Source organism: Mustela lutreola, chromosome 4 (genome assembly GCF_030435805.1).
Source record: "Mustela lutreola isolate mMusLut2 chromosome 4, mMusLut2.pri, whole genome shotgun sequence".
Lineage (NCBI taxonomy): Eukaryota > Metazoa > Chordata > Mammalia > Carnivora > Mustelidae > Mustela > Mustela lutreola.
Window position 1 is genome coordinate 142,548,421 of NC_081293.1, and position 24,763 is coordinate 142,573,183.

The following is a 24,763-nucleotide window of genomic DNA, read 5'->3' on the forward strand; positions in this document are numbered from 1 at the left end:
GTCTTTAACCCACTGAGACACCCAGGCACCTCTCTTGATCAGATTGTTATTACATGAGTTGTTCATTTACGCAAAATTCATCCAGTTCTACCCTTAAGATATTTATATTCTTCAGCATGTATGTTATTTTTCAATATAATTTTAAAAAGGAAAAAGGTGAACATAATCAGCAATAAAAACAATTTGCTTAAACTTGAGGCCATGACATTTACAGACAAGGGTATAAGAAAAAGACACAGCTGAGTCCTTTTCAGTGTCAGTAAGATGCTGAAGATTGAAAATTGTCTTAAAGACAACCCAGATCCCAAATCAGCAGAAGTGAAAATACAAAAATCCTCATCAAGAATATAAATAAACTAGAGCACAGATGAATCCTGCCTCTTCAATAAAATGGCCAGTGGAGCCCCAAAGATAAGAAACTGTTACCTTCAATAACATGGAGGACATTAGGAGAAGGAAAGGAAAAGTGAACTGGGGAAAATTGGAGGGGAAGATGAACCATGAGAGACTGAGGACTCTGATAAACAAACAGGGTTTTGGAGGGGAGGGGTGTGGGGGTTGGGTGTGCCTGGTGGTGGGTATTAAGGAGGGCGCGTATTGCATGGAGCACTGGGTGTGATGCATAAACAATGAATCTTGGAACACTTTAAGAAAAATTAAATTAACAAAACAAAAAGAAATTGTTGCCTTCTTTTAAGTGTTTTTATTTTGGTTCCTGGGTGTCTTTGCATTTTTTTAAGAGTAAGGCACAGAAATCCTTAAGTCATTTTATTTTTATATGTACAGAAATTCTTTTTTTTTTTTTTAAGATTTTATTTATTTATTTGACAGAGATCACAAGCAGGCACAGAGGCAGGCGGGCGGGGGGGTGGGGGGAGCAGGCTCCCTGTGGAGCAGAGAGCTCAATGCTGGGCTCCATCCCAGGACCCTGGGATCATGAGCTGAGGCGAAGGCAGAGGCTTAACCCACTGAGCCACCCAGGCACCCCCAGAAATTCTCTTTTGTATTAACTGAATCAGTCCTATATCTAGGAAATTCATAAAATATGAACCAGCTTTTCCTGGAAATGAATTAAACACTTGGAAATAATTTCAGAGTTTATGACAATTTCCAATGGCACCTAATTTACAGCCAGATCTGTGTTTATTGGGAAAAGCTGTCTCAAGTTAGGAAGAAAAAGAAAACATGTGAAAGTACATATGCGTGTGAATGTGTGTATATGCACGTGTATGTATTTACAGGGTGGAGTTGTGGAAAGAGTTGGGGTACTATATTGAGAATAAAGCACTAGAATCTAACAAGTCAAGGGAGAAAAAAATAGAAAATAAATTTCCATATGTATTTGTAGGAAAATAAGACACAGACGTCATTCTTCTAAAGAAAAACTAAGTGCCCTGATTTAAAGGAACATTGTTGGTTTATACATTCTTTTGTTTCTAACATTTTGCAAATTCAGGATCCTGCTTAAATGCAGATATTTGCTAAAGCATAAATCTTCTTATTGGAAAGGCATTGGAAACACTACTACTCATAGCCTAATATTTTAATAAAGGAGTAGACCCACATGATACCGAAAGTAAATAAATCATAGCCTTTGTAGGCTTTCTTTTGTCAAGTTCAAATGAAATGTATCACCCTCCTATCTTGCTGAGTCCCACCTCACTCGGGACATTTTAGTACAACCAGGAGCAAATTACAACTTGTTTTTAAAAGAATGTCAAGGAAATACACTCTCAGCAGAACTGAACTCATATTCACAGTGGGATCTTAGAAACAGAGAATGTAAGCAAGTGAAGGAAGAGAGAACCAATGAAGATATTTAGCCTGGCTGACTGAATTATAAACACAAGAAAATGGTTGCATAAATGCTAGAAGATAGTTCACAGTCTTAGGAGTTTTCTGTTTTTATTTTTTAAGTGGTTAGATTTGCAACAGGATATAAAACTCGGTTTCCTAAGACCTTAATTTTATATCTTTAAGATGGCAAATTAGTATCATTTCCAGGAGCCACCAATTGCTGACTAAAAAGCGGGTATTAAAATGAGTTCTTAACTTTAGTATTTATGTAAACCTACTTGTATACCTGATGCAGACTGAGGGAAAAACAGAAATTAAAGATGTGTATTTAAAATTCCATATCTAGGGGCACCTGGGTGGCTCAGTGTGTTAAGTCTCTGCCTTCGGCTCAGGTCATGATTTCAGGGTCCTGGGATCGAGCCCCACATCGGGCTCTCTGCTCAGCAGGGAGCCTGCTTCCCCCTCTCTCTCTGCCTCCCTCTCTGCCTACTTGTGATCTCTCTCTGTCAAATAAATAAAATCTTAAAAAAAAGAAAAAGAAAAACTTCTCTATTAAAAAAAAATTCCATATCTAACATTAAGAAGATGAGCACATTTGTGATTAAAGTGAACTTACCAAGGACCTCCCCTAAGCTCCACACTCTGTCAAGCATTTTCTGTGATTTAAAAAAAAAAAAATGTATATTTTTGGCCAGGAGCTTGAGCACAATGTAATCTAAAAATGTGCACAACATTAATATGCAGACGTGAAACCTCTGGAAAACATTTAGTCTTTTCTTCTGGTACAGAGTAATTGTATAGAAGGTATTCCAAAAAAGAGAACGATTAGTGTCAAGGACCATTTCAAGGCAGATATAGACCTTATTGTGGTTTTGCAGGTGTAGTTAGAATTGAAGGTGGATACACTCAAGGGAATAGAGTCAGCAAAGTAACAGGCAAGCGGGAAGCGTGGCCTTCCCAAGGGACTGCCCACAGTTCTCCACAGCTACAGCAGGGGCTGTGTGTAGAAAGGAATAACATATACGTCATGTGCTTAGGCTCGGGTCTGATATTTGAGGAACTGAAAACCAGGTCGGGTAGGAGGAAGTGAGGGCTGCATTTATTATCACAGAACTATTATAGGGTGCTGAAGGTGGCATATGATAACAAACTAGTATTTTCAGAAGATGATTCTGGAGGTGGTTTGCAGCCTGCATTATAGGAAAAGTACCTTCTGTTAGGGAGCTAAGCCAAGAGAGTCTGACTCTAATCTAGTTAAGAGGTGCTAAGAGTTTGCACTTGGGCTGTGAATGATGGCTACAAAAACTCAAATCTGAGAGCGATATTTTAAGGAGAAAATGTCAAGGCTCAGTGATAGGTTGAATATATGAGAGAAAGGTGAAAGACAAGAATAAAAGAAATTGACTCCTAACTTTATTTCCAATGACTGCAAGCATGATGATACCATGTCTGATAGAAAATAGAGAGCTGGAATACTTGCTTTTTACGAATATAAATAAATCAGCTTAGTCTAGGATTTAGTGAGATTCAGGACCACATGGTTCTGGATGATTTTAGAATATGAAGATGCTATTCTTTTCTGACTCAGACTGTGCAACTAGATCCTTCCAGAGGTGAAAGAGAAAGGGCATGAGTAATATTCATGGAGTGCCCTCTGTGAGCCAGGAGTTGGGATTTTGTGCCCTGGGGTATTTTACCCAGTTTTCACTATGATAATAATTGTCAATTACTGAGTACTTCTTATGTGTGAGGTCTTGCTCTAAACACATTTACACAGATTTTTTTTAACACTTGTAATTCTTAAAACAATCCTGTATGATAGGTATTGTTAACTCCATTTTATAAATTAGGAAACTGCCCCAAGCTTCTTATATACCTGTTCCAAGATTATACAACTACTATCTTAATTGTTGGACAGTGAACTTATTAAGAATCTGGTCAGTTGAACTTAGAAGACTCCACCCATTTCCAAAAATAATACATAAAAGAAAGCAATAGCCTTGGAGAAACTCATGAAATGAAGCCAAGTTTCATTCTCTTTGTTTCTCTTTGCAATCTGTTTCCTACAGACTCCATTCAGATAGGTCTTCCTAAAGCTAGGCATTGTGATGCTAAGAGAGCCCATCTCTTTCACAACTTCTGCTAGGTATTTTCTATATTAATAGTACTTTCTGGGAAGCATGTGGACATAAAAAAGTAGATTCAGTCTGTTTAAAGGCAATCAATAATAATAGGAAAACACTGGGGTTGAGAACAGATCAACCTTATACTAAAATCATCATATAATGGTTCAAGAAGAAAGTATACATTACACCAAATATATAAATGTTCTTAGGTAAGTATATTTTGTTTAACTAGGTATGAAATCATTAAATTAATAAATATGTGCTTAAAATTGCTTACAGTTAAAAATCCAAAAGTGAGGGGCGCCTGGGTGGCTCAGTGGTTAAGCCTTTGCCTTCGGCTCAGGTCATGATCTCAGGGTTCTGGGATCGAGTCCCACATCGGGCTTTCTGCTCAGCAGGAAGCCTGCTTCTTCCTCTCTCTCTCTCTCTCTGCCTGCCTCTCTGCCTACTTGTGATCTCTGTCAAATACATAAATAAAATCTTAAAAAAAAAATCCAAAAGTGCATAGAGAATGAACTTACTTTGGAGAGGGTTACATATTCCTCTGAATACATGAGAACTTTAAAAAAAAATTATGCAAGTCTTGTTTCATGAACCCAATACCCATAGGACCTCTAGAGATCATGGTTTGCATAAAATAAGGCTGAGGCCCACCAGAAGGCTCTGGACTTTGCAGAGCTTAGTAAGTTGGCAGCCATTTTTTTTTTAACTCTTCCTTAAACCCCTCAGTGCTCCCTTGTTTCCTGAACAGAACCAAAGGATTTAGAGTCTTTTACGGTTTATATTGTGCTCTGCTATAGTGTCTGAATCATCTTCATTTACACATTGATCTTAAGAATAAGATGTCAGGGGCACGTTTTCTGAATTGATTTGGACATGAAATCCCGAGATTTTTAAAAGTATAGTTTATTCAGAGGCCACAACCTATTTCCTACAAAAAGGAGGACAAATTCCTTTCCTTTTAAAAATATTTTATTTATTTATTTATTTAAGAAAGACTGGCAGTGGGGGGTTAGTAGAAGAAGAGGGAAAAGTAGACTTCATGCTTAGTGAGGAGCCCAATGTGGGGCTTGATCCCATGAGGCTGACATCAAGACCTAAATCAAAACCAAGAGTTGGATGCTTAACCGACTGAGCCACCCAGGTGCCCCAGGAAGGCCCAATTTCTTACAAGGCTGAGGCCAAGATTAAGATTAAATATAAATGTACAACTGGGGGCACCTGAGTGGCTCAGTGGGTTAAAGCCTCTGCTTTTGGCACAGGTCATGATCCCAGGACCCTGGGATCCCCAGGGCTCTCCGCTCAGTGGGGAGTCTGCTTCCCCCTCTCTTTGCCTGCCTCTCTGCCTACTTGTGATCTCTGTCTGTTAAATAAATAAACAAAATCTGTAAAAAAGAATGTACAACTGGTAAGTAGTCGAGGTAGCAATGTAGGTTTATGGAATCACAGATAAGAGGGACATTAAAACATACGAAAGAAAACCAGGAAAACAAAATGGAATATAAAACAAGAAAAGAATTTCAAGATTCCTTGAATGTCAATAACAGATTACTAGCAGTGATAACTTCAAGGAGAGTCATTTTTATAGAATGGAAAGGGCAGAAGACATACCTCATGGATATTAAAATAAAAAAAAAAAAAGAAAGAGATCAGTCAAATAAAGAAAATTCTAGAAACTCACAAACCTTTGTACTGGAAGCTCACAAGCCTCATGCATATTTTTAGAGTATTCAAAATGTGTGCACATTTAAAACACATTACTTTTTTAAGAAATAAAAAAAGAAAAGCAAAATAATAAACTTAAGATATGACATTTGAAATTTATGAAGAATGGGAAAAAAACTTGAAGTACAAGGGAGAAATAAATTCTGATATTTTCTAAATTCAGCTTATGTTAAAGTAAAGAGAGAACTAAGGAAAGAAGCACTATATGGGGAAATTAGGGAAACAGGCTTCTACAATATTGAATCAAAAACTACGTATTCTTATAGATACTTAGCAAAAAAACAAAACAAGAAACCCAATTATCATGTGTACCAATTTTCTAAAAAATCAAATAGTTGTGTTCTTCTTAAAACTGAGTACTCAACATGTTTAAGTAATCCATATGTGTAATTTAAATCATTGTTAGACATTTTATTATAAAAACCAAACACTTCAAAAAAATAAAACTCTTCCATAATTGAGGAAATTTCAAATGTAAATGTAATTTAACTGACTAATAGCCGAAAATGACTGAAGAAAATGTGTTCATTTAAAAAAAGTATATAATCGTATTTTTGAAATGCAAGTCACAGTTCATTCTCTCATTATCCTGTGTGTATGCATATGTGTGTTTAAGAAAAATTGTAAATGGTTTGTGGGGTGTGGGGTTGAAGGGCACTACAGAAAAATTTAAACTGAAACACTGCTCCCTACTGTTTTAATCTCACAAAAGCAAGAACAATTTTTCCTATAACAATAGGGCTCATACACTAGCTGGAAAAACAAAACAAAATTAATGTGTGTGTGGGAGAGGGGAAATAATCCCCTAAATATTTCTGTACTATATTATAAAAATGAGATTCTAATTAATTTCCAGAAATTAAACACAAAACTCTAGCAATTACCATCTATTTGAACCAGGCATTGATAATAACGCAAACCAGGAAGAATCTTAAAATTTCCCAGAAAAAGACCAATTTACCTCTTCTTTCTCAATCATCAATATCATTCTAATGACTAGAGTTTACATCTGTAAACATTATATGTAAATACCATATGTAAAATTTCATACCTCAAATTATGATACAGGTGAAGGAGTAAGGCAACGACATATGGTGAAAAAGGGCAAAATAAGTTCTTAAAAGGATCAAGAACTAAAATATGGACCCACTTGCATGTCTGCCTAGCCATGCGGTCAACGACAATTTGCTATGTTTTTCTTGGTTTTAGCATCTTCACTATGTAATTAAGTCTTTGGATCACATTATTCATCTGTCTACCCATTGTAAGCCCATAGATTCTGTTATTAAAATATATTTACAGCATGTGAGACAGAAATTTCTTCTAAAACAGCATTAGGGATGGAGGGAGAGCTAAATTCTACTCAGACTGTGTCCCACACGCGTCACCCACCCATGAGCCATGACGTCTCATCACCTTCCTGGTACCTCCCAGAGCTCCATGGAGCATTGGTGGAATCCGCATAATGGTATAGTCTTTAAGGTTGTCAGTAGCTCTAAAATTCTGGATTCTATGAGGACAAATCTGACTTTGACCTTTATCCCAGTGAGAGATGGATGACTTTATGCCCACTTAGTCTAAAATTCAGGATGATTGCCCGGGATAAAACTCTTGGAGGGTATGGGATACGCAGTCTCCACTGTGAGTGAATGCTAGAGATTTGTTTTCCAGTGTTACTCACTGTGATCTGACACCAAACACAATGCAGTCCTGTCAGGCCCTGGTAACATTTGACTGTTTTGTGGCACTTATCACACTTGGTTGGGCAGTTACCTTCAACCCAGTAATGATGCATGACCTAGAACAGAACAAGAGTACCGTGATCAGAAGAGCCATCCATACACACCACCCCAAGCAGGTGAGCAGAGCTCACACTTACATCAGTGTTCTTCTTGGACTTCACGTAAGTCTTGATGCAAGAAGGAGGCGCTCTAGCCACACAGCGCTCATGGACTGTGTACTTGCAAACTGAAAAGAAACACGTACATGCATTCAGAGCTAATCCTGGTCCTGATTGCAATTTTATAGGGAAAGAATGACATTAACAGAACCTCATTTCATATCCACTGCTCCCTAATCAATCCAATCAGCGACATCAAGAAAAAGTCTAAGTTGACTGTTTTTACCATGGACTACAAAAGGCCAATTAGTACAGGAAATATTATGCATGTGAAAAACCAAGACTCCTCTATCATGGCATAGCAGGAAATGCTTAATTAAATCAGGCCTCACTCAAATTTTTCACAATAATTCCCAGATGACAGAAATATTAAAGACAAATTGATGACTGCCAAATGGCTTGGTGTCATTTGCTAGAAGGAAGAGATCTATATTTTACAAAGTATAGGCATGAGAGCAGCTGGAGGGCATGGAAATAAAAGCTCACGAGTTTATGCTATTTTCTCTATTGATTTATCTAAACCTTAAATGGCTGATTAGTCCATTTCCAGAGAGTAGATTTCATCATACATGCCAGGCCTTCAGTATAAGTTTATCCCTCATTTGCCATCATGGTACTGTTCCTCCAAAAGGAACAACATTTTCTAAAAATATATAAATATACAACAAGAACTAAAGAAAAAAATGACCATATATTCCTCTCAATGAAACAAAAACAAACCCTTATATAGAATTAGAATGAAAAATACTAAATCCACGTAATATTTGCATAGTAAAACTGTTCCAAAATATCTACATTTATGATTTCCTTTGGTGACATTGAGAAAGAAGCCAGACTTTTTCTTCTTTTCCATATTGGTGATAATGTTGAGGATTGTATTTGCCACAATGGTTAGTTACAATTTGTGAACAAAATTCTCACTCTCTATATGACATCACTCACATTATTTGTGTTATCATTCTGCTTCATATGCTCCTGTAAGTAGAATCTACCATGAAAAATCCTTTACCTTAAAAATAACAAAACTTTAAAAACATATCACTTCCTTTGTACATACAGAACGTTCTAGCATAACTAGCCTTTCAAATGTGGCCACCAGAAACTGCCCTCTGAAGTGATATACTGTAATTACATATAACTTTATTAATATCACTTAAATATGTTCATTAATATCACTAAAACATGGTTTTAATGTCAAAGAATAGATCTCAGAGGAAGTCAATTCTCAGATATACTACCAAAGAAGCTGCTACCTAAAAATAGCATTAGAAAACCATATATTGTATGAAGGCCAAGTAAGAAATCAGATTTAAAATAAATGCACAAAAATGGACTGTGAAACTTGATAGTTTCAGTAACTCCACACAGAGCAGAAAAGGAAATGGATGGACAAATGGCTGGACCAAGAGAATGTCATATTTTAGTGAGGAGGACACATTGTCCCCTGTTTTAACAGGGGCATTAGAGAATGTACTATTGCTCGGGTATAAATATTAATGAAAAATACTTAGGTGGCTTTTATAAATTAATTGTTACATACTCCACCAGAAAATTCTAGTGGGCAGTACTCACTCAACAGAATACAATGAAAAATGCAGAGATAAATGTACTGAAGTGGAAATAACGGCCACAACTCAGGAGATGGCAATCTTTGGGTTCCAATTTCCACTAACCATATACGAAGGTTTTCCTCAAGACAGCCTTAAAAATCAAGTGCCTGAGGTGTAAGATTGGTTTGTATTCTTAATTTGAGTACAGATTCATAATCAATTAATTCGACTATTTCTTTAATGACCTAAAAAGAACTGGCTCATTATAGGAAGACAATGTGAATAAAGTGGCTAACTTGAAAATTAAAGGACAAATATGAGTAAGATATAAATATGAGAAACCAGTGGGCATTCTCATAATTATCCCAGGAAAAAATGGGAATCATATGTAAATCAAACTACAATGGAAAGAAAATGGCTGATGAATTGGAAAATGTCCTTCACTCTTTTCCAAGGGGAGAGTTTCCTAAAACTGAAGGAAGTTAAAGCTAGAGTGACCTAAACATTTAGGAACGTGCTGCAGGGTAACATAAACCCAAGGTACGGGAAGGGTCAGAATGATTTCTTAGGTCTCCATCTACAAATAGGATTATTCCATGAAATCAACCTTTCGTCGTTGGAGGTGATGACATCCAGGCAAAGCAAAGGTACTCACAGGAACAGCAGAGGCCCTGCTTCCCCACACCGATCAGCATGTTCAGGCAAAGATTGCAGTAGGCAGGTTTATTAAAGTGCTTGAGTCGCCACACATGCTGTCCATCATCCTTCACGTTCTGCACAGGACGTAAGAGAAACAGATTTCACTTAATGAAATAAACAGTGGAATATGCAAGTGCCAATAAAACTCAGAGCTGGACTGAGGCATTTGAAGACAATCTGTTATTTCATTCCTGCCTTTCTCCAAGATCGCCAAAGAGTCTAGAAAAACACATGTGCTCTAGTGGAATGAGATCCTGCTAACAACTCTCGGATACTATAGCAACGCACACATTCTTGTCTAATGTCAACAGTCCAACAGCAGGTCCCAAACCATCATAATGACCTGCCAAACTGAGCACTCCCGAAGAACAAGGACATATCTGCCTCGCCTCTGAATATTTTATCCCTAACACAATTCCAGAAACAAATAAATGGATAAAGAGAGAGAAAACATTCTTCAGTGGAAGAGCCTGACACATAAAAACTCGGGAAGAATGTTAACCCTTGCTTAGTAGTAGGAATGTGCAAATTTCACGATGGTGGGGTCTTAGGAGGCAGAGGGATGGGAAAGAATGGGAGGGGAAAGATCAATACTTCAAGGTAAGCTATTGGTAATATTTTAAGACTTCAATTGGGGATTACTTACAGCTTATAATTTATATTAGCATATTTTTGTATGTCACAAATAGCAAATTTTAAAAGGTAAATTTTTTAAAGGACCTAATCTTATTACCATGTTGGTTCTTCCTCTTTTGTAAAATATGAATGATTTTAATCTCATAGAAAGGTGCTAAAATATTAAAACTATATTACTGTATTTATAACAATTACTGTAGTTATTTGCTGCAATAAAACCTTAGGTTTAAATTAATTCACATTTTAGCATAACAACTATAATTATGATTTACCTTTCTAAGTAAAACTATATAAGCCATAATAACTACTTCTCTAAAAGGCCTTTAATTATATCTGTATTATTCGGATTGAAGCAAAATGAAATAATATGATGATCATGAGTTTCTTGAATCCCTTACAAGAAGGTCAAGATATTAAGTGAAGTTATTATATATCATTACTTTTGTTAGTATCACTTTCTGCATTCACATGTATTCCTTGTACACCATTCACCCACTTACATCAAACTCAGACTCATTTTAGACATCACTCATTCTATAGAAACCATTATAGGACATGATTTTTCACATTAGCCCAGTTGTCTGTTTTTCAGAATACATTCACCTAATAAAACTTTTTGATCACCTACTATGTGCTGGGACACTAACACAATTTCTGTCGTAGTGGCACAGCATACACATGTCCAGATCATTTCATTTCTCTTGATGCTAACATATTAATAATAATGCATCCTGGCCACTTTTTCCTATTTCTAGTCAAAAGATAAACCACCAAATTTGAAATCCTTGATTAAATCCATAGTAACTAATTCTCACATTAGAACCAGAAATGTCAGATTTGCATCATAATATGAAACATTAATGAAAACGCTTCCTGGGAGATAATTCTTCATGGGGGTCTTGAATTTCTGCACATTTTATAAGCAGAAGAACTGTCCTTTTTTTATAGACTATCTTTTCAAAGATATCTGAAAAACAAATAGCCTTGAATAGAGACATATCTCCCTCCAGGGGAGAGGGCAGGTTTACTTACTGTCCAGTATAATAAAAATAATCTCTTCCTTCTAGGAAAAGGTTAAGCAGGTTTGTTTACTGCACATTATAAAAGATTTAGTTTCCCCAGGCCAAGGGTTCCAAGGTCTGATGCTGTGCACAGTGATTCCTTGGGCCACATTCCATCACTGTGAGACTCTATAGGCCCAGAGAAATGCCTCAGACATGTAGCTCCTATTGCTTGCTTTGCTGTAAATAAAGAAGTCCTTTGTTTCTGACCCAGGGGTCTCATGTCCTCTACAGTATTCATGAAATGTTAGCAAGCTAACTTGTTAACTTACAAGTAGGGTAACTCTCAGACTCTTCACAGTTCTTGACAATGCTTAGATTCTTTTTTTTTTTTTTGGACAAAGGCCTAACAACTCTTAACAAAAGCAGTTATGTAGAAACACTGGTGTTTCAGTTTCCTTCCACAACTTAAGAAATAGGCTTCATAGGCTTCATAGTAATTTACTAATTTCTAAATCCATTGCTGGTTTGTTTGAATCATAGGATTTCTAATATCTTTATTATATGAATGGAAATGTTTTATATATTCCTTTAGCATTGCTGTATTTTTCCAGCTGTCAATATTTTAAAAGTTCTATTCCCTCAAAAAAGAATAAAACAACCTGAGTGAAAAGCTTAAGTAATGGGGCTGTTAATTTAATATATAAAGATAGGTAGATAAAAAGACAGATAGACAGGTATAATATAGAGATATAGATAGATAAAGTTAGCTTAAACTAAGATTCTGAAGTGAAAAGAGGAAAGGGAAAAAACATAATTTTCATATGTATTACTGTTCTCATAATCCTTGTCATTTTATTTTCAAATGAGTGTCCATTACATGTGAATAAGCCTCATCCTTTTGAAGAGCACATATGGACTAAGTTAGCTGGCATTTTCCTTATCAAAAAATAAACAAGTCTGAACGTGGGTGTTCTGTCAATCAGAACGCTTAGCCATGTTACAGGCTGCAACTGATGTACAAATCCATTACCCAGACATAAAAGACTTTACCAAAAAACAAATTAAATAGCTTTATAGCTCTTAACCGGATACATCGCCAAAATATGCAAAGGATGAAATATGTATGTGACTTCAAGAGAAGAAATTGAAACCAGGAGCCAACTACTTCTCAGCAGTGCAAATTATACTCCAGCGCTCTGTATTTTCATGTCTTGTCTCGTTTGTCTTATTTAGATGGTAAACTTCGTGGGGGACTGGGAGGATCTGTTCCTTACTCCATTCTATCAGCTGGTAAAGCATATTCCTATTAGTACTTCTGGTGCAAATAAATATTTATTGTCCTGGAAAGGAATTCATTTTTTTAAACAAGAAATGATAAAGAAATCCAGAGGGTTCGATTCCTGGACCATTATGAAAATGTGGATCAGACATTTCCCATTTCTTCTTATTTTCCTCTCTAATAAAATGAAAGCACCCACTTTCCTCTCCCAGGCCGTGGGGGAGGTTTCATTATACAATACCTGTGAAGTCAGTTTAGCTCTTCAGAAGACTGGTGTTATATAAACAGCAAATATTATTACCATCACTGGATTGAGTTGTGTAACATCTCAATGTTGCAGCCCAAAGACTTGAGAAGGATGTTTGTAGGTTCACCATACTTTGTTTCATAAAAATTTTGTTCCCACTTTTTCATTACCAGGCATCGCTCTTAAGAGAAATTTATTCCTGATATTTGTAGAACACTATGTTTTAAAATTGAAGCAGTTCAGTTCTGTGAACTGATGAGGAGAGAGGAATACTTAATGAAATGTAGGCAAGTTCACAGAGCAGCTCCACATTCTTCTTCCCCTTTTTGTCCCCCTATAGTCAAAAGGAGGTTTCAAAGGCAAGAATGCCCTTTGGAACTTTTGGAACCCTACTTCGTTATTCTAGTGTTTTCTAAAGTTTTAGTTTGTCCCTAAATGCATCCAAGATCACATACCCTCTTCAAGTGAACTAGGGCTATTATAAATAATATCTTTTATTTTTTTCAAAAGACCTCAAGGAGAAATTTTACTAATGTCATAACCAAAATGCTCCTAACCCCCATACTTGGTCACATCCCTGTTTCAAATGACTTCACTTAAAACACATTTAAGAGCTAACACTGCAGGGGCACCTGGGTGGCTCAGTGGGTTAAGCCTTTGCCTTCGGCTCGGGTCATGATCTCATGATCTCCGGGTCCTGGGATCAAGCCCCGTGTTGGGCTCTCTGCTCAGCAGGGAGCGTGCTTCCTCCTCTCTCTCTGCCTGCTTCTCTGCCTACTTGTGATCTCTGTGTCAACTAAATAAATAAAATCTTAAAAAAAAAAAAAAAAAAAGAGCTAACACTGCAAATGAATTCCAACTCATTAAATAATAAGGACCATTAAAATTACCTTACTTTTCTGCTCAACGTCTCCAAAAAATTGTAACAATATGAAAGAAAATGCTCTTTTAGACAAAAAGATGAGCTATATCAGTTCTGGGCCAAGAGAATGCAAAGAGATATTTTAAAGTTCTGAGCAGAGATGCAATCAACTGCTTATCTCCGGACCCCAGTTTCTGAAGTCAGGCTCAGGGCCTGTCATACTTGGGTTCAAAAGCAAACTTACCAGGCCATCACATTGCATAGTCATTTTCCTTGAATGACCCAATCTGGAATGTCAAGAATTATTGCATCTATCCAGCTTTGTAATTCCTTTCTAGATTGAGCAATGTATAAACAGCAAAACAACATCTCAACCAAATTAAATTTTAAAAAATAGAGTGTGAAGCATTACTTTTCCAGATATAGCCTAGTCTATTAAGAAGGCATCATCTTCAGCTCTCCATTATATTCAGAAATTTCATTAGGAAATAGATTCCATTAGAAATCAGGAGGCACACCAGCAGTTACTTTCACTTTGCTGAATCGGTTGAAAAAAAAAATATATATATATATATCTATATATATATGTCCTAAAACATTTTGATCAACAGCAAAGTTTAAATTACATATAGAGTTTAAAGTCCAGGATTCTGAGGACACATACAGAGAAATCAAAACACATATTCACCAAAAACCATACATGCAAGATGTGGGGACTACAATCCAAGACTAAGAAGGTAAAGTATTCTTATATTAAGCCAGGTTCCTACTTAAATGTCTATTTCTGTTTTTATGATAATAGGAAGTCAAGAATTTCCCTTGAAAAAATCTAGTAATGTTCCAAGATTACAGATACTAGGAATTGGAGCATTATTAATTATCTTGTTCACCTAAGAAAAGGAATGTCCGAACTCAAAGTATATTGGAAAAGGAAAAGGATATTCTTGCCTACCTTCTTTTTAATGTGTCCAGAGAGGATGACTGGCTAGCAAAAATGACCTCATTAGTTAATAACAGAGCCTGGGTAAAGATCAATTTGATGAACTTCACCACTACCATCCTATCTCTTCACTAGCCCATGCATCTTGCTGAGGTTGTCTTAAGTGAGTTAAATAAAGGGTAGTAGATTCCTTTCTCCCAAACAACTAAAAATAAATCAAAACTCTTTCTCTTTGTAATATGATTAGTGACTGGCTAAATCAGGGATCAGAAAACTATGGCCATTGGGTCAAATGTGGCTAGCAACGTATTTCTGTAAAAAAAGTTTTATTGGTTTCCTTCCTTTACCTAGTGACTGTGATTGCTTTTGTACCAGTTGTAACAGAGGTACTGAGCATTTACAACAGAGACCTTATGGTCCACAAAGCCTAAATTATTTACTCTCTCTGTTCCTTTACAGACAAAGTTTGCTAATCACTAGAGCAGAGCTTTATTGCTAGATGCAATTATTTTCAAATAAAATATTTTCATTCAAAATTGAATTCAAAAAAATTCTTTAGCGAGATGAACTCCAAAGGAAGAATGAGTAAGTCTCCTGTATAAATGACTATGCCTCAGGAGTAATTAAAATCACAAGTGCCACCCAACTCTCAGTTTTCCTCCAGACCTAAGAGACTGTACCACTTCATGTTGGGTATGCTAAGTTTGATGGACTTCTTATTTTTTTTTTAAGATTTTATTTATTTATTTGAGAGAGAGAGAGAAAGAGAACGTGGGGGGTAGAGGGGGTCAGAGGAGAACCAGACCCCCCACTGAGCAGGGAGTCTGCTGAGGGTTTGATCCTGGGATTCTAGGATCATGACCTGAGTCAAAGGCAAACACTTAACCAACTGAGCCACGCAGGTGCCCAAGTTTAATGGACTTCTTAGAAGAGAAAGGAAATGACTCTGACTTTCTTGCATTTGAAAGAGAATCAGATTCTGATCAACTACATTTCCATTTTTTATTATGATTCCCAAACAGATAATATTCAAAAAAGAGTAGGTTTTTAAATTCTGTTAATAGAGAAAAATAAACTACAAGGAAGTCACAACTGTTCTGCTTTGCACTAGAAGTAAGGATTGCTCTCCCAGGACAATGCTTTTATCTGTGTAATTTGGCTAGTACACCACAGTCACTTTCAAATACACCATGGTATTTAACACGCACTCTTAATCAGAATCTACTCCCCGAGCTCCTAATTGACAGAAGACAAGAATATATAGGACAACAGAACAAGACAGGCTGCACAATAAATGGCTGGATTCAACCTAAAGCTTCTGGATTTCCAATTTGATTAGCGAAAGTGGGGTGGGGAGGGTTGTGGGGGGAAGAAGGGGGAAATGGCATCATGAATCACATTCTCTACAGGTAATAACATAACACATTAACTGCCTACAGAAAAGGAAATAAATCTCAATTACTAAAAAAAGGCCCTCATCACTCAGTTGTCATTGTGTCATTCCTGCTTTGTAAAACACTTTCCATGCCTTGGAATTAAAAAGCTGTTTCTAACAAATAAATGCTCTGTTTCGTGATCATAATTACATGGCTTATACATTTTATTAAAAGACAATTCAAAAGATTATTGGCTTATTCTTTTTTTAAAAAGCAAAGGAAAAGGGATTTAACTCTCTTGAATTGTTCTGTACAGGGGGGAAAAAAATCCCTACTCCTGCTTAAGTTGATCTGTAAATGTTAAACGATGTTGCCCTGCCATCTAGCGGCCTTGACCGGGAACACAATTTTGAAATGTACTGGTTACTGCTTTGAAACCCTGTATTGATCTCTCCTCTATTACGCTCCAAAAACATCTCCTATGACTAAAAACACAAACCATAAATGTAAGAATATGATTGTAAAGTAAATTAGGTATGTACTTAACCTGACAGAAATTAATGACAAAGAATTCTAATTCAATTGAAATAAAGTTACTACTACACCAGAAACTGATGAGGTACTGTTTGTTTGAAAGAGTCTGCATTAAATCCATATTAAATCTGTGGATTACATTTACCCATGCCATTTTCATAACTTTACAAATACCTATATTTGTTAATTGAATTATAAACAATTTCTAAATAGTAGTTTCCACAGATGAACATCATTTCAAAATCTTTCTGTACAATTTTAAATATAGATGACTAAGACTGTATTTCTGCATTTTGCTGTCCAAAACCCCAACTACCAAATGGTTTAGTTACTCATTCCTGCACATTCTCTCACACTAAAATTTTTATAAATATTTAGAATAAGCACATATAAGCACAATTTTAGCTTTAAAAATACAAAATTCTCTTCAGAACTGTTATTATCAGAACTTCCTTGACTAGCATTTGACTTTTTCTGTGTAGAGTATACAATGAACCTTAAAATGTTAACATTTTATAAAATTAGTCTTTTGTTTTCTCCTGATAGACTTATATACACTTTGTCAGAAGGTGTATTAAACACTCAAACAAATATTTATAATATAGAGATATACAACAGGTTATTACAAAAAGATACCAGGTTATGTATAGTATGAGAACATCAGATACAAGAAACTGCTGCTGCATTTGTTTTCAAAATGTAGAAATATGTATGTATAGACAATAAGGTCTATATTATCTTTGTTTTATTATCTACTTTAAGGATAACATCCTGTATATCCTCTATTAGTAATTTTCTTTGCCTTCCTCTGGCCATGTCTAAAATCCTATGGGTCTCATGAAGGATAAGATTAACCTGAATGGAAAAGAATTTGAAGAATCAGGTGAAAAAGAAACAAACACTACTTCCCTGAAGCCCACTTACATATTCTCAAACCCATATGTAAATATGTAAAAACATATTTGTATATATTCTCACATGTTTTACAAACACAGACTGTAAGATTTCTTGAAGGCTTTTAAAAATCTGCTCTCTTTAGTAACTGTGGTATAGTCTTGAATCTGCAAGATTGTTATCTCTGGTAACAAGAAGTATGCAAAGTTTTGGAGTCAGCAGCCAAGTGGTGGACATTATGTTTTTTGCAGCTCAAAATTCTAAATACTGTATGCGTGCTTTCCATCAATAATGCTCTTTGAATCTTAGTATACATTTTTCTATATGCATGTTATGGTTAATTATTTTTTACTAATGCTAAATACAAAAATTCCATAGTGATGCATTGAGTTCAAAATTAATGATTACTGAAAATGACATCAAGGTTGGGTAGCAAGGTTTGGTTTCAAAGTCACTGTCATACCCCTTAGATTGATTTCTTTTCCCCCAAAGCCCTCTTTAATTAACACTGGAGGCACTGATACAAGAAAACTTTTGATAAGCCTAGAATGAAAGGCTGGCTGATTTGATGATATGTAAGAAAATTTATGTTTCATATATATATTATATAATATATGTGTGTGTGTATATATATATATATATATATATATATTCTCAACTACCTCAATATATAATTGGCTTCTCCAAGTACTGGTTATCAATAAAACAGGTTTTCTTCATGGGGAGGGTGATTACCTAATGAGATGGAGCAGCACAAGAACCAGAGAATGCGATAACACTAGGGAGTTTCTTGCAGTAAATAAAATGATGAGAAGGTCAATAATTTTTTAAACTTGATTGTACTTTAAATAGAGAAAAAAGAGAGAAATTATATTAAATAATACGGTAATATCTAAAAAGAATCAATGTATTTGTGGCAAGTATTACTAGAGGACTTATTAAATTGCCCTGTGGCATACTTATTAAAAGGACCAGGCACTCACTACATGCTTAATGATAGAAAATGGCCAGATCAATTTATCATCAAAATGTGTAATAGAGAACCCCACTGACTTACCACCAGGCCACCCTCTTTGTGTAAATGCTTACATTTTCCAAGCCCAGAAGAACAAGAAGTGGAATTGTTGTCATTCCTCCTTGGATCCATTCCTCCAGAGAGACTGTCCCATCATGATCATAGTCAATTTCTTCCATCATTTCATGGAGGATCTGGAATAGAGGAGATGAGGGAAAACTCGCTATGAATCAATAAAATAAACTTCGTAACAGAGAACAAAGCATTGCATTGAATTGGTTATGACAAACTGATTAGTAGCTAAGTACAGAGTAGAGATAAATATCAAGGTAACGTGGTACAATGTCAAGCAATAACTGAGAATACAGTAGCATTGTTAAGATTTTCTAGAACCTGATTTCTTATATTATTCAACTTTTAGAAATAATTGGTTAACTTTTTAATACTTTGTCCCTGAATGGTACAGCTAAAACAAGAAATTATCTTTAATTTAAGGGTAAAAGTGGTCTTTAATTGCTTTCTCTAGATTTTTTTAATTCATACGTATGCCAGATAATGTCTGAACAAATTAACTTCATGGCAGAGAGCTGAAATGATTCTTCGCTAAGTGGTAAGGGGTGGGGAAATTAAGCTGCTTTTAATTGCCTATCAGAACCTAATAAAGCCAAGAAGTTAAACCATCAAGTCATTTTTATTAGATTTCTTTTCTAAAGATGACTTATACAGAACTTATACAAAATGTTCTCCACTGTGTTTGTTGTAATTACACTTATGTCTCAGTTTTATAGTGGTAATATCAGTATTTAATTCAAACGATTGTTGAGAGGATTAAGTGTGTTAATATGCTAAAAATATCTCAAAGAGCATCTAGTACATACAGTAAGTGTCATATGGGTGTTGTTAGTGTTTTATTAACTATATATTACATAGTTACAACAACTATATATTATATGGTTACAATACAATAACTACCCTTGGTTGCTGGGAAGGTACAATACTACCCATCCAACAGCACCAAAATGGGAAACATGTTAGAACTCCAATAAAGAAAGTAACTCACCACCTTTATCTAATACAGAAATTTTCATCAATTCACAAAAAAAAAAAGAAAGAAAGAAAGATAGAAAGAAAAGAAATACAGACAGCATTGGAACCGAAATTTGAAAGATGCAATAAATGGAATGCTTGATATGTTGATAGAAGTGCTGTTTGCTTAAAAACTCCTGAACTTCATGGATGGATGTCTTTCCCATGAAAGACAACCTGATTTGAAAATCAGGTTATTTTCCTTCATACAAATTTAAATATAGATTGAAAAAGAAGAGACTTTTTGGAACAAAATGGTACTGAAATAATTACTTTATTATTCTCAAAATGAAAAGCAGGGGAAATTATTTAAAACTTGGCAAAATGCTGTAAGATCTTGTTAAAATGTCCCACCCCTTGAACACACTTCTATGAACTTGGTGAAATGAATAAAACTAGAACACAGAGCATTATTTCAGATGTTTGATGCTTTCATTTTGTACTAATAAATGTCATGTGAGAGGCTGGGTTTGTTTTTTCAAAACCTCATCCAAGGATTTCTCAGTCTTCCCTATTAACTGTCATGGACCTCAAACGTTAGATTATCTTTATTCATATATGCAAATGTATCAGGGCTCTGACCATGTGTACAAATGTATGCACTGGTTTAAAATGGGCAGAGTTGGGACGCATGGGTGGTTCAGTCAGTTAAGCGTTGGCCTTCGGCTCAAGTCGTGGTCTCAGGGTCCTGGGATGGAGTCCCATGTCAAGCTCCCTGCTGAGCAAGGAGCCTGTTTCTCCCTCTGCCTGCTCTGTCCATCGCTCCCCCTACTTGTGTTCTTTCTCTGACAAATTAATAAATAAAATCTTTTAAAGAAGTATAATAAAATGGGCAGAGATGTTGAATCATTAGGCAGGATGAGGCAGTCCCTATGACAGCAAACATACTGCCCAACGTAAGTCTTTTCATCTTCACTTTCTACTATTTATACTACTCATTGAAGTGGCAGATTTATCAATGTCTGCCACAAATGACAAATAATGCTACATAGTTTATTTGTATTTCCCAATAGGTCTTTGTCATAATTAGACTGCCTAGCCACCAACTGTTCCCTTTTTCAAATCATCCAGATCCCCCTTTTCCTCAAGTGCTTGGTTCCCTCAATACTCTTTCCTGGGGAAGCAGCGGTGCCCCCTTCTGTTTCAAAAACTGATAGAAAAACATCTTCCTTCCTTCTATCACTCTAGCGAGGACAGAAGGCTTGGCTGAAAGACATACAATATTCATGGGTATTGAGGTAAGGTACAATGGAGAAAGCTGATTTAGATGAACATAACCAAAAAGGGCAACAGAACTTAAAAAAAGAAGTCCCTTGATTTCAGTGAAAATAGTATTAAGATGACTCAAGCAGTATTCTTAGAATTACATATAAGTTATCACTATTACTTATTATTCCATATACAAACTGCAACTTTGTGAATATCTGTTATGCCTTATGTGCACAGCATGGTGTATTTCCATATCCTCCCAAAAAGAAAAACCAGTTGAGTTAAAACTTGGGAGGACCCCAATCCCAGTAAGAACGGTGCCCCTCCTATGGATATGTCACCGCATATAACTTTGTTTCACTTTACTGGCACTGCTTTCCAAAGCAAAGGAAATGCTAGCACAGCTCTCTTACCACCCTACTATCATGCTGTTATAAGGCTTTTTAAAGTTCTTATAAAATGTAAGTCATTCAAATAAAATTGATTTGTATATGCTTAATTCATTTACAATTTGATCAATGTAGTTGGTTTCAAGAATAAACTAATCAATAAGATACTTATCAGCTCTCCCCAAAATATTACTTGCAGCGAAAGTCAAAGTTTCTAATCAAGTATGTTTTAATATACATTGGAAAAATGTTGTACTTTTGGTATAAATCTGTTAAAAATAAGAAGTTGTTACATTCTTAAAAGCCTCTTAGATATCATTTCTTTGAACAAATTATCACGGTTTTCTAGCTCTATCTTTAACTGGCTGAAGAGCTGTGAGAAGTACCTTGAACATGCTGGGGTCCCAATTCCCTTATCTGTAAAATGAGTAAAATCATAGTGTCTATCTCAGAGAGCTACAAGCACTGAGTAACACATACACAGGAAATAACAACAGTGCCCTCCACTCAGTCAGCTGTCACCAGCTTCTTAAGTGACTTCATCTTCTTTTAGAATGAAGATTTAGCTATTTCCATAAAAGGAAAATATAGACATCATATTAACATACATTAACTCTGACGATTTGATGGCATGGTATAACCTTGATCCACTGGCAGCTTCTGCTTACCTAAAGATATATGAGATCGCCATTCAAATTAATTTCCATGAAGAAGACAAGAGAAAGTTACTGCTAAGAGCTTCAGAACACCATGCATACCTTTTCTTTTTCAGAATCCACTTTCGCTATTGAATAGAAATATTAACTTAGGGTTATCAAAAGAAAACACCAAATGGCAGTAGTATATTAGGGTTCCAAAAAAGAGAAAAGCGACATGGGCCTTCTAGAATGTAGCCAACGGGTAAATCATCCATATACCTACTGGATTGAGTTCAGTGACATCCCATTCAAGATATTCTGCAACATGCATCATCTGACCGATGATATTTTCTAGCTCCTGGAGAGGAGAGAGAGAAGAGGGAAAAAACGTGAATACAGGGTTTTTGTAAGTTTTTCAAACGTTGACTTATAAGAATTGTTTTGTTTAACATGTAATTCAAAAACCAAAAGTTCCATGATTGTGTATTATATATAATTTGTACATATAAATTAATTTATATATAATATGTCCTTTCAACATTCTGATTACACACAAAAGAAGCACTTGAATATAAATTTGTTTGGTACTTTGTCTAGAAGTCTTCACCAGGAGAGGGCACAATTACACAAAAAAAGCTTTTCTTCCAATAGAAGGTATTTTTAAGGAAGAAAATCTGTCTTTGGAAAGGAACATCTGATCAAAATGGGAGCAGACATATTTTCACAAGATGTGATGTTTAAGTCACCCAGTATCCTGGCCCTTTGGGTTGGAAATGGGTGTGGAAGGATTGGAGAAGTGTTTTAGGGCAACTGAAAGGTTTATTTTTATTCTGATACACTGAGAACGTATACTGACTGTTCTAGCCATTAATGGATATAATTTGCTTTGCTAGACGTGTGTTCAGAGTCAAGGTTTGGAAGCTAAATACATGCAGAGTTTATTTTTTTAAGGAAATAGAATTTTAGTTAGCATTTTCATATTATTTTACTCAAGTGTCAACTCTTTGAAGAATGATTAATTAATACATATACCCTGATTGAATAAAGCATTTGCTCATTCCCTATCTCCAGAAAAGATTATACATACTTTGTAAATGCTAGTAATTTTAAATAGAGTCACTAACATAATTAAATGTGGTACCTTAACAGTATAATAATTTAAAATATAAGAAATATAAAAGGATAATGTTTGAAAACATATTAGTTAGAGATTATTCTACTCAAATCTCCGAACTAACGTATGTAGCTGATATCCATACAGCAAAGAAGGAAATATGGTAAAAGAGGTTGTCATTTGGGGGACAATGGACCCATCTGAGAAACTGATCAAAGCTCCATTCCTCTCTTGAGAAAAAATGTAATCATGAAAATGTTGTCTAGGTAACACAGGTTGCCCCAGGAAAACATACAAATATAAACGTGTTTCCTTATTACAGTTAAGAAAATTTTTATACTAAAATACCTTGGAATTATAGGTTAGAATTGTGTGTCTGTCTTCACTTATTTATGCCTTGATGTTTTGGAGTGAAAGTCTCTGGACATGTTTTTAGGAGTGGAAACTCTTCATATGTAGGCATTTGACACTAGTCATTTAAGATTTAGGTTTCTCATCCGTAAAATCAGTATTCTACTCTTACCTAGTGCATAGAGTTGCTGCAAAGAGTAAGCATGCTATGATATGAAATACATTTATGCTGCCTGGCATACTGCATGGGATCAATAAATATTCATTAGCATTATTACACATAGTGGTCATTTTCAAAATATCAATTTTCCTCTGGTTGGCCTCTAATATGTGATGTGCTACACCTTTAAATTTCCAAAATTAATGACATCAGAATATGCAATTTCAACCTGATAGTGAAGGAAATATAATGGGTGGTAAATTGCCTGGAGAAAAACACAGAAATAAAATTCAGGCCTTTAATTATAAAATAGACTAGTTTAATCATAAATCAGTTTACTTATTCCCAACTCATTGATTAATATTAGATGTATAGTTATAAATATTGCAATATACTATATGTTAACAACAATAACGCAAAATGGCCAGAGACCAAAAAAAACATTTGATTGAATTTTCAAATCAGCTGCCAACCCATGGCTAAAAGCCTAGTAAAGAAACATCCTTTTAATTTAATTAAAAAGAAACATTAAACAAAATAAAATTACATTTAAATATAATTTGCATTAGTATAGTCAGAAGTGCTACAATAAGCATATGGAAATATCTAGAAAAGTCTAAACTCCTCGCTGTGAAATGCCACCAGAAAGTGAGCAAATGTATCATGTAGCTTAATATTCCTAAATGGATAAGCACTTAAAAATGATAGCATTTGAAAAATTGGAGAGACTTAAACATAAGGAATCCCACAATCGCAGCATCAATTTACATTGGTGGTCATTTCCTAAAGGAGGAATTAAATATTTTTATCTCTCTCTGGAGACGCTAATGTGCCATTATCCTACTCAAAGTTACATAAATATGTATCCAACTTCACTGCTCTGCTTGTAGAATTCTATTTGAGTTCTGCCACAGGGAGGAGTATCAGATGAAGAGAGAAACTCACTCATTATTAGAAGTAATGTTCATTTTAATCAATTTAAGAATATCAAAATATTTGTTATTTAGGGTACCTATATACTTCAAGATCTCCATAGCCTGACATTTGTTATGTTTTAGGATTCTTCTATTTCCTTTACAGAAGAGTCAATATATGAAAAATGTGTCACTAACAAATATAAAATGCATTATTGGATGGATTTATACTTGAAGCACTGATTTGTGCAGTAACACTAAGAATCTAACTACTCCTTTGAAAACTATCAATGATTTGTGTATATTACAGATACAGTA

General features: G+C 35.3%; 1 protein-coding gene across 7 annotated transcripts in view; it reads right to left on the reverse strand.

The window, feature by feature from the left end:
• DGKB (diacylglycerol kinase beta) overlaps positions 1-24,763 on the reverse strand; it is a 719,270-nt gene that overhangs the window by 504,540 nt on the left and 189,967 nt on the right. For all 7 annotated transcript variants that reach the window (XM_059171265.1, XM_059171262.1, XM_059171263.1 and 4 more), the window contains 5 exons: positions 22,190-22,264; positions 18,659-18,778; positions 9,754-9,871; positions 7,528-7,616; positions 7,330-7,446 (listed from right to left, as the gene is read on the reverse strand). In XM_059171265.1, the coding sequence (XP_059027248.1) occupies positions 7,330-7,446; positions 7,528-7,616; positions 9,754-9,871; positions 18,659-18,778; positions 22,190-22,264 (519 nt within the window). The remainder of the gene's footprint in view (positions 1-7,329; positions 7,447-7,527; positions 7,617-9,753; positions 9,872-18,658; positions 18,779-22,189; positions 22,265-24,763) is intronic.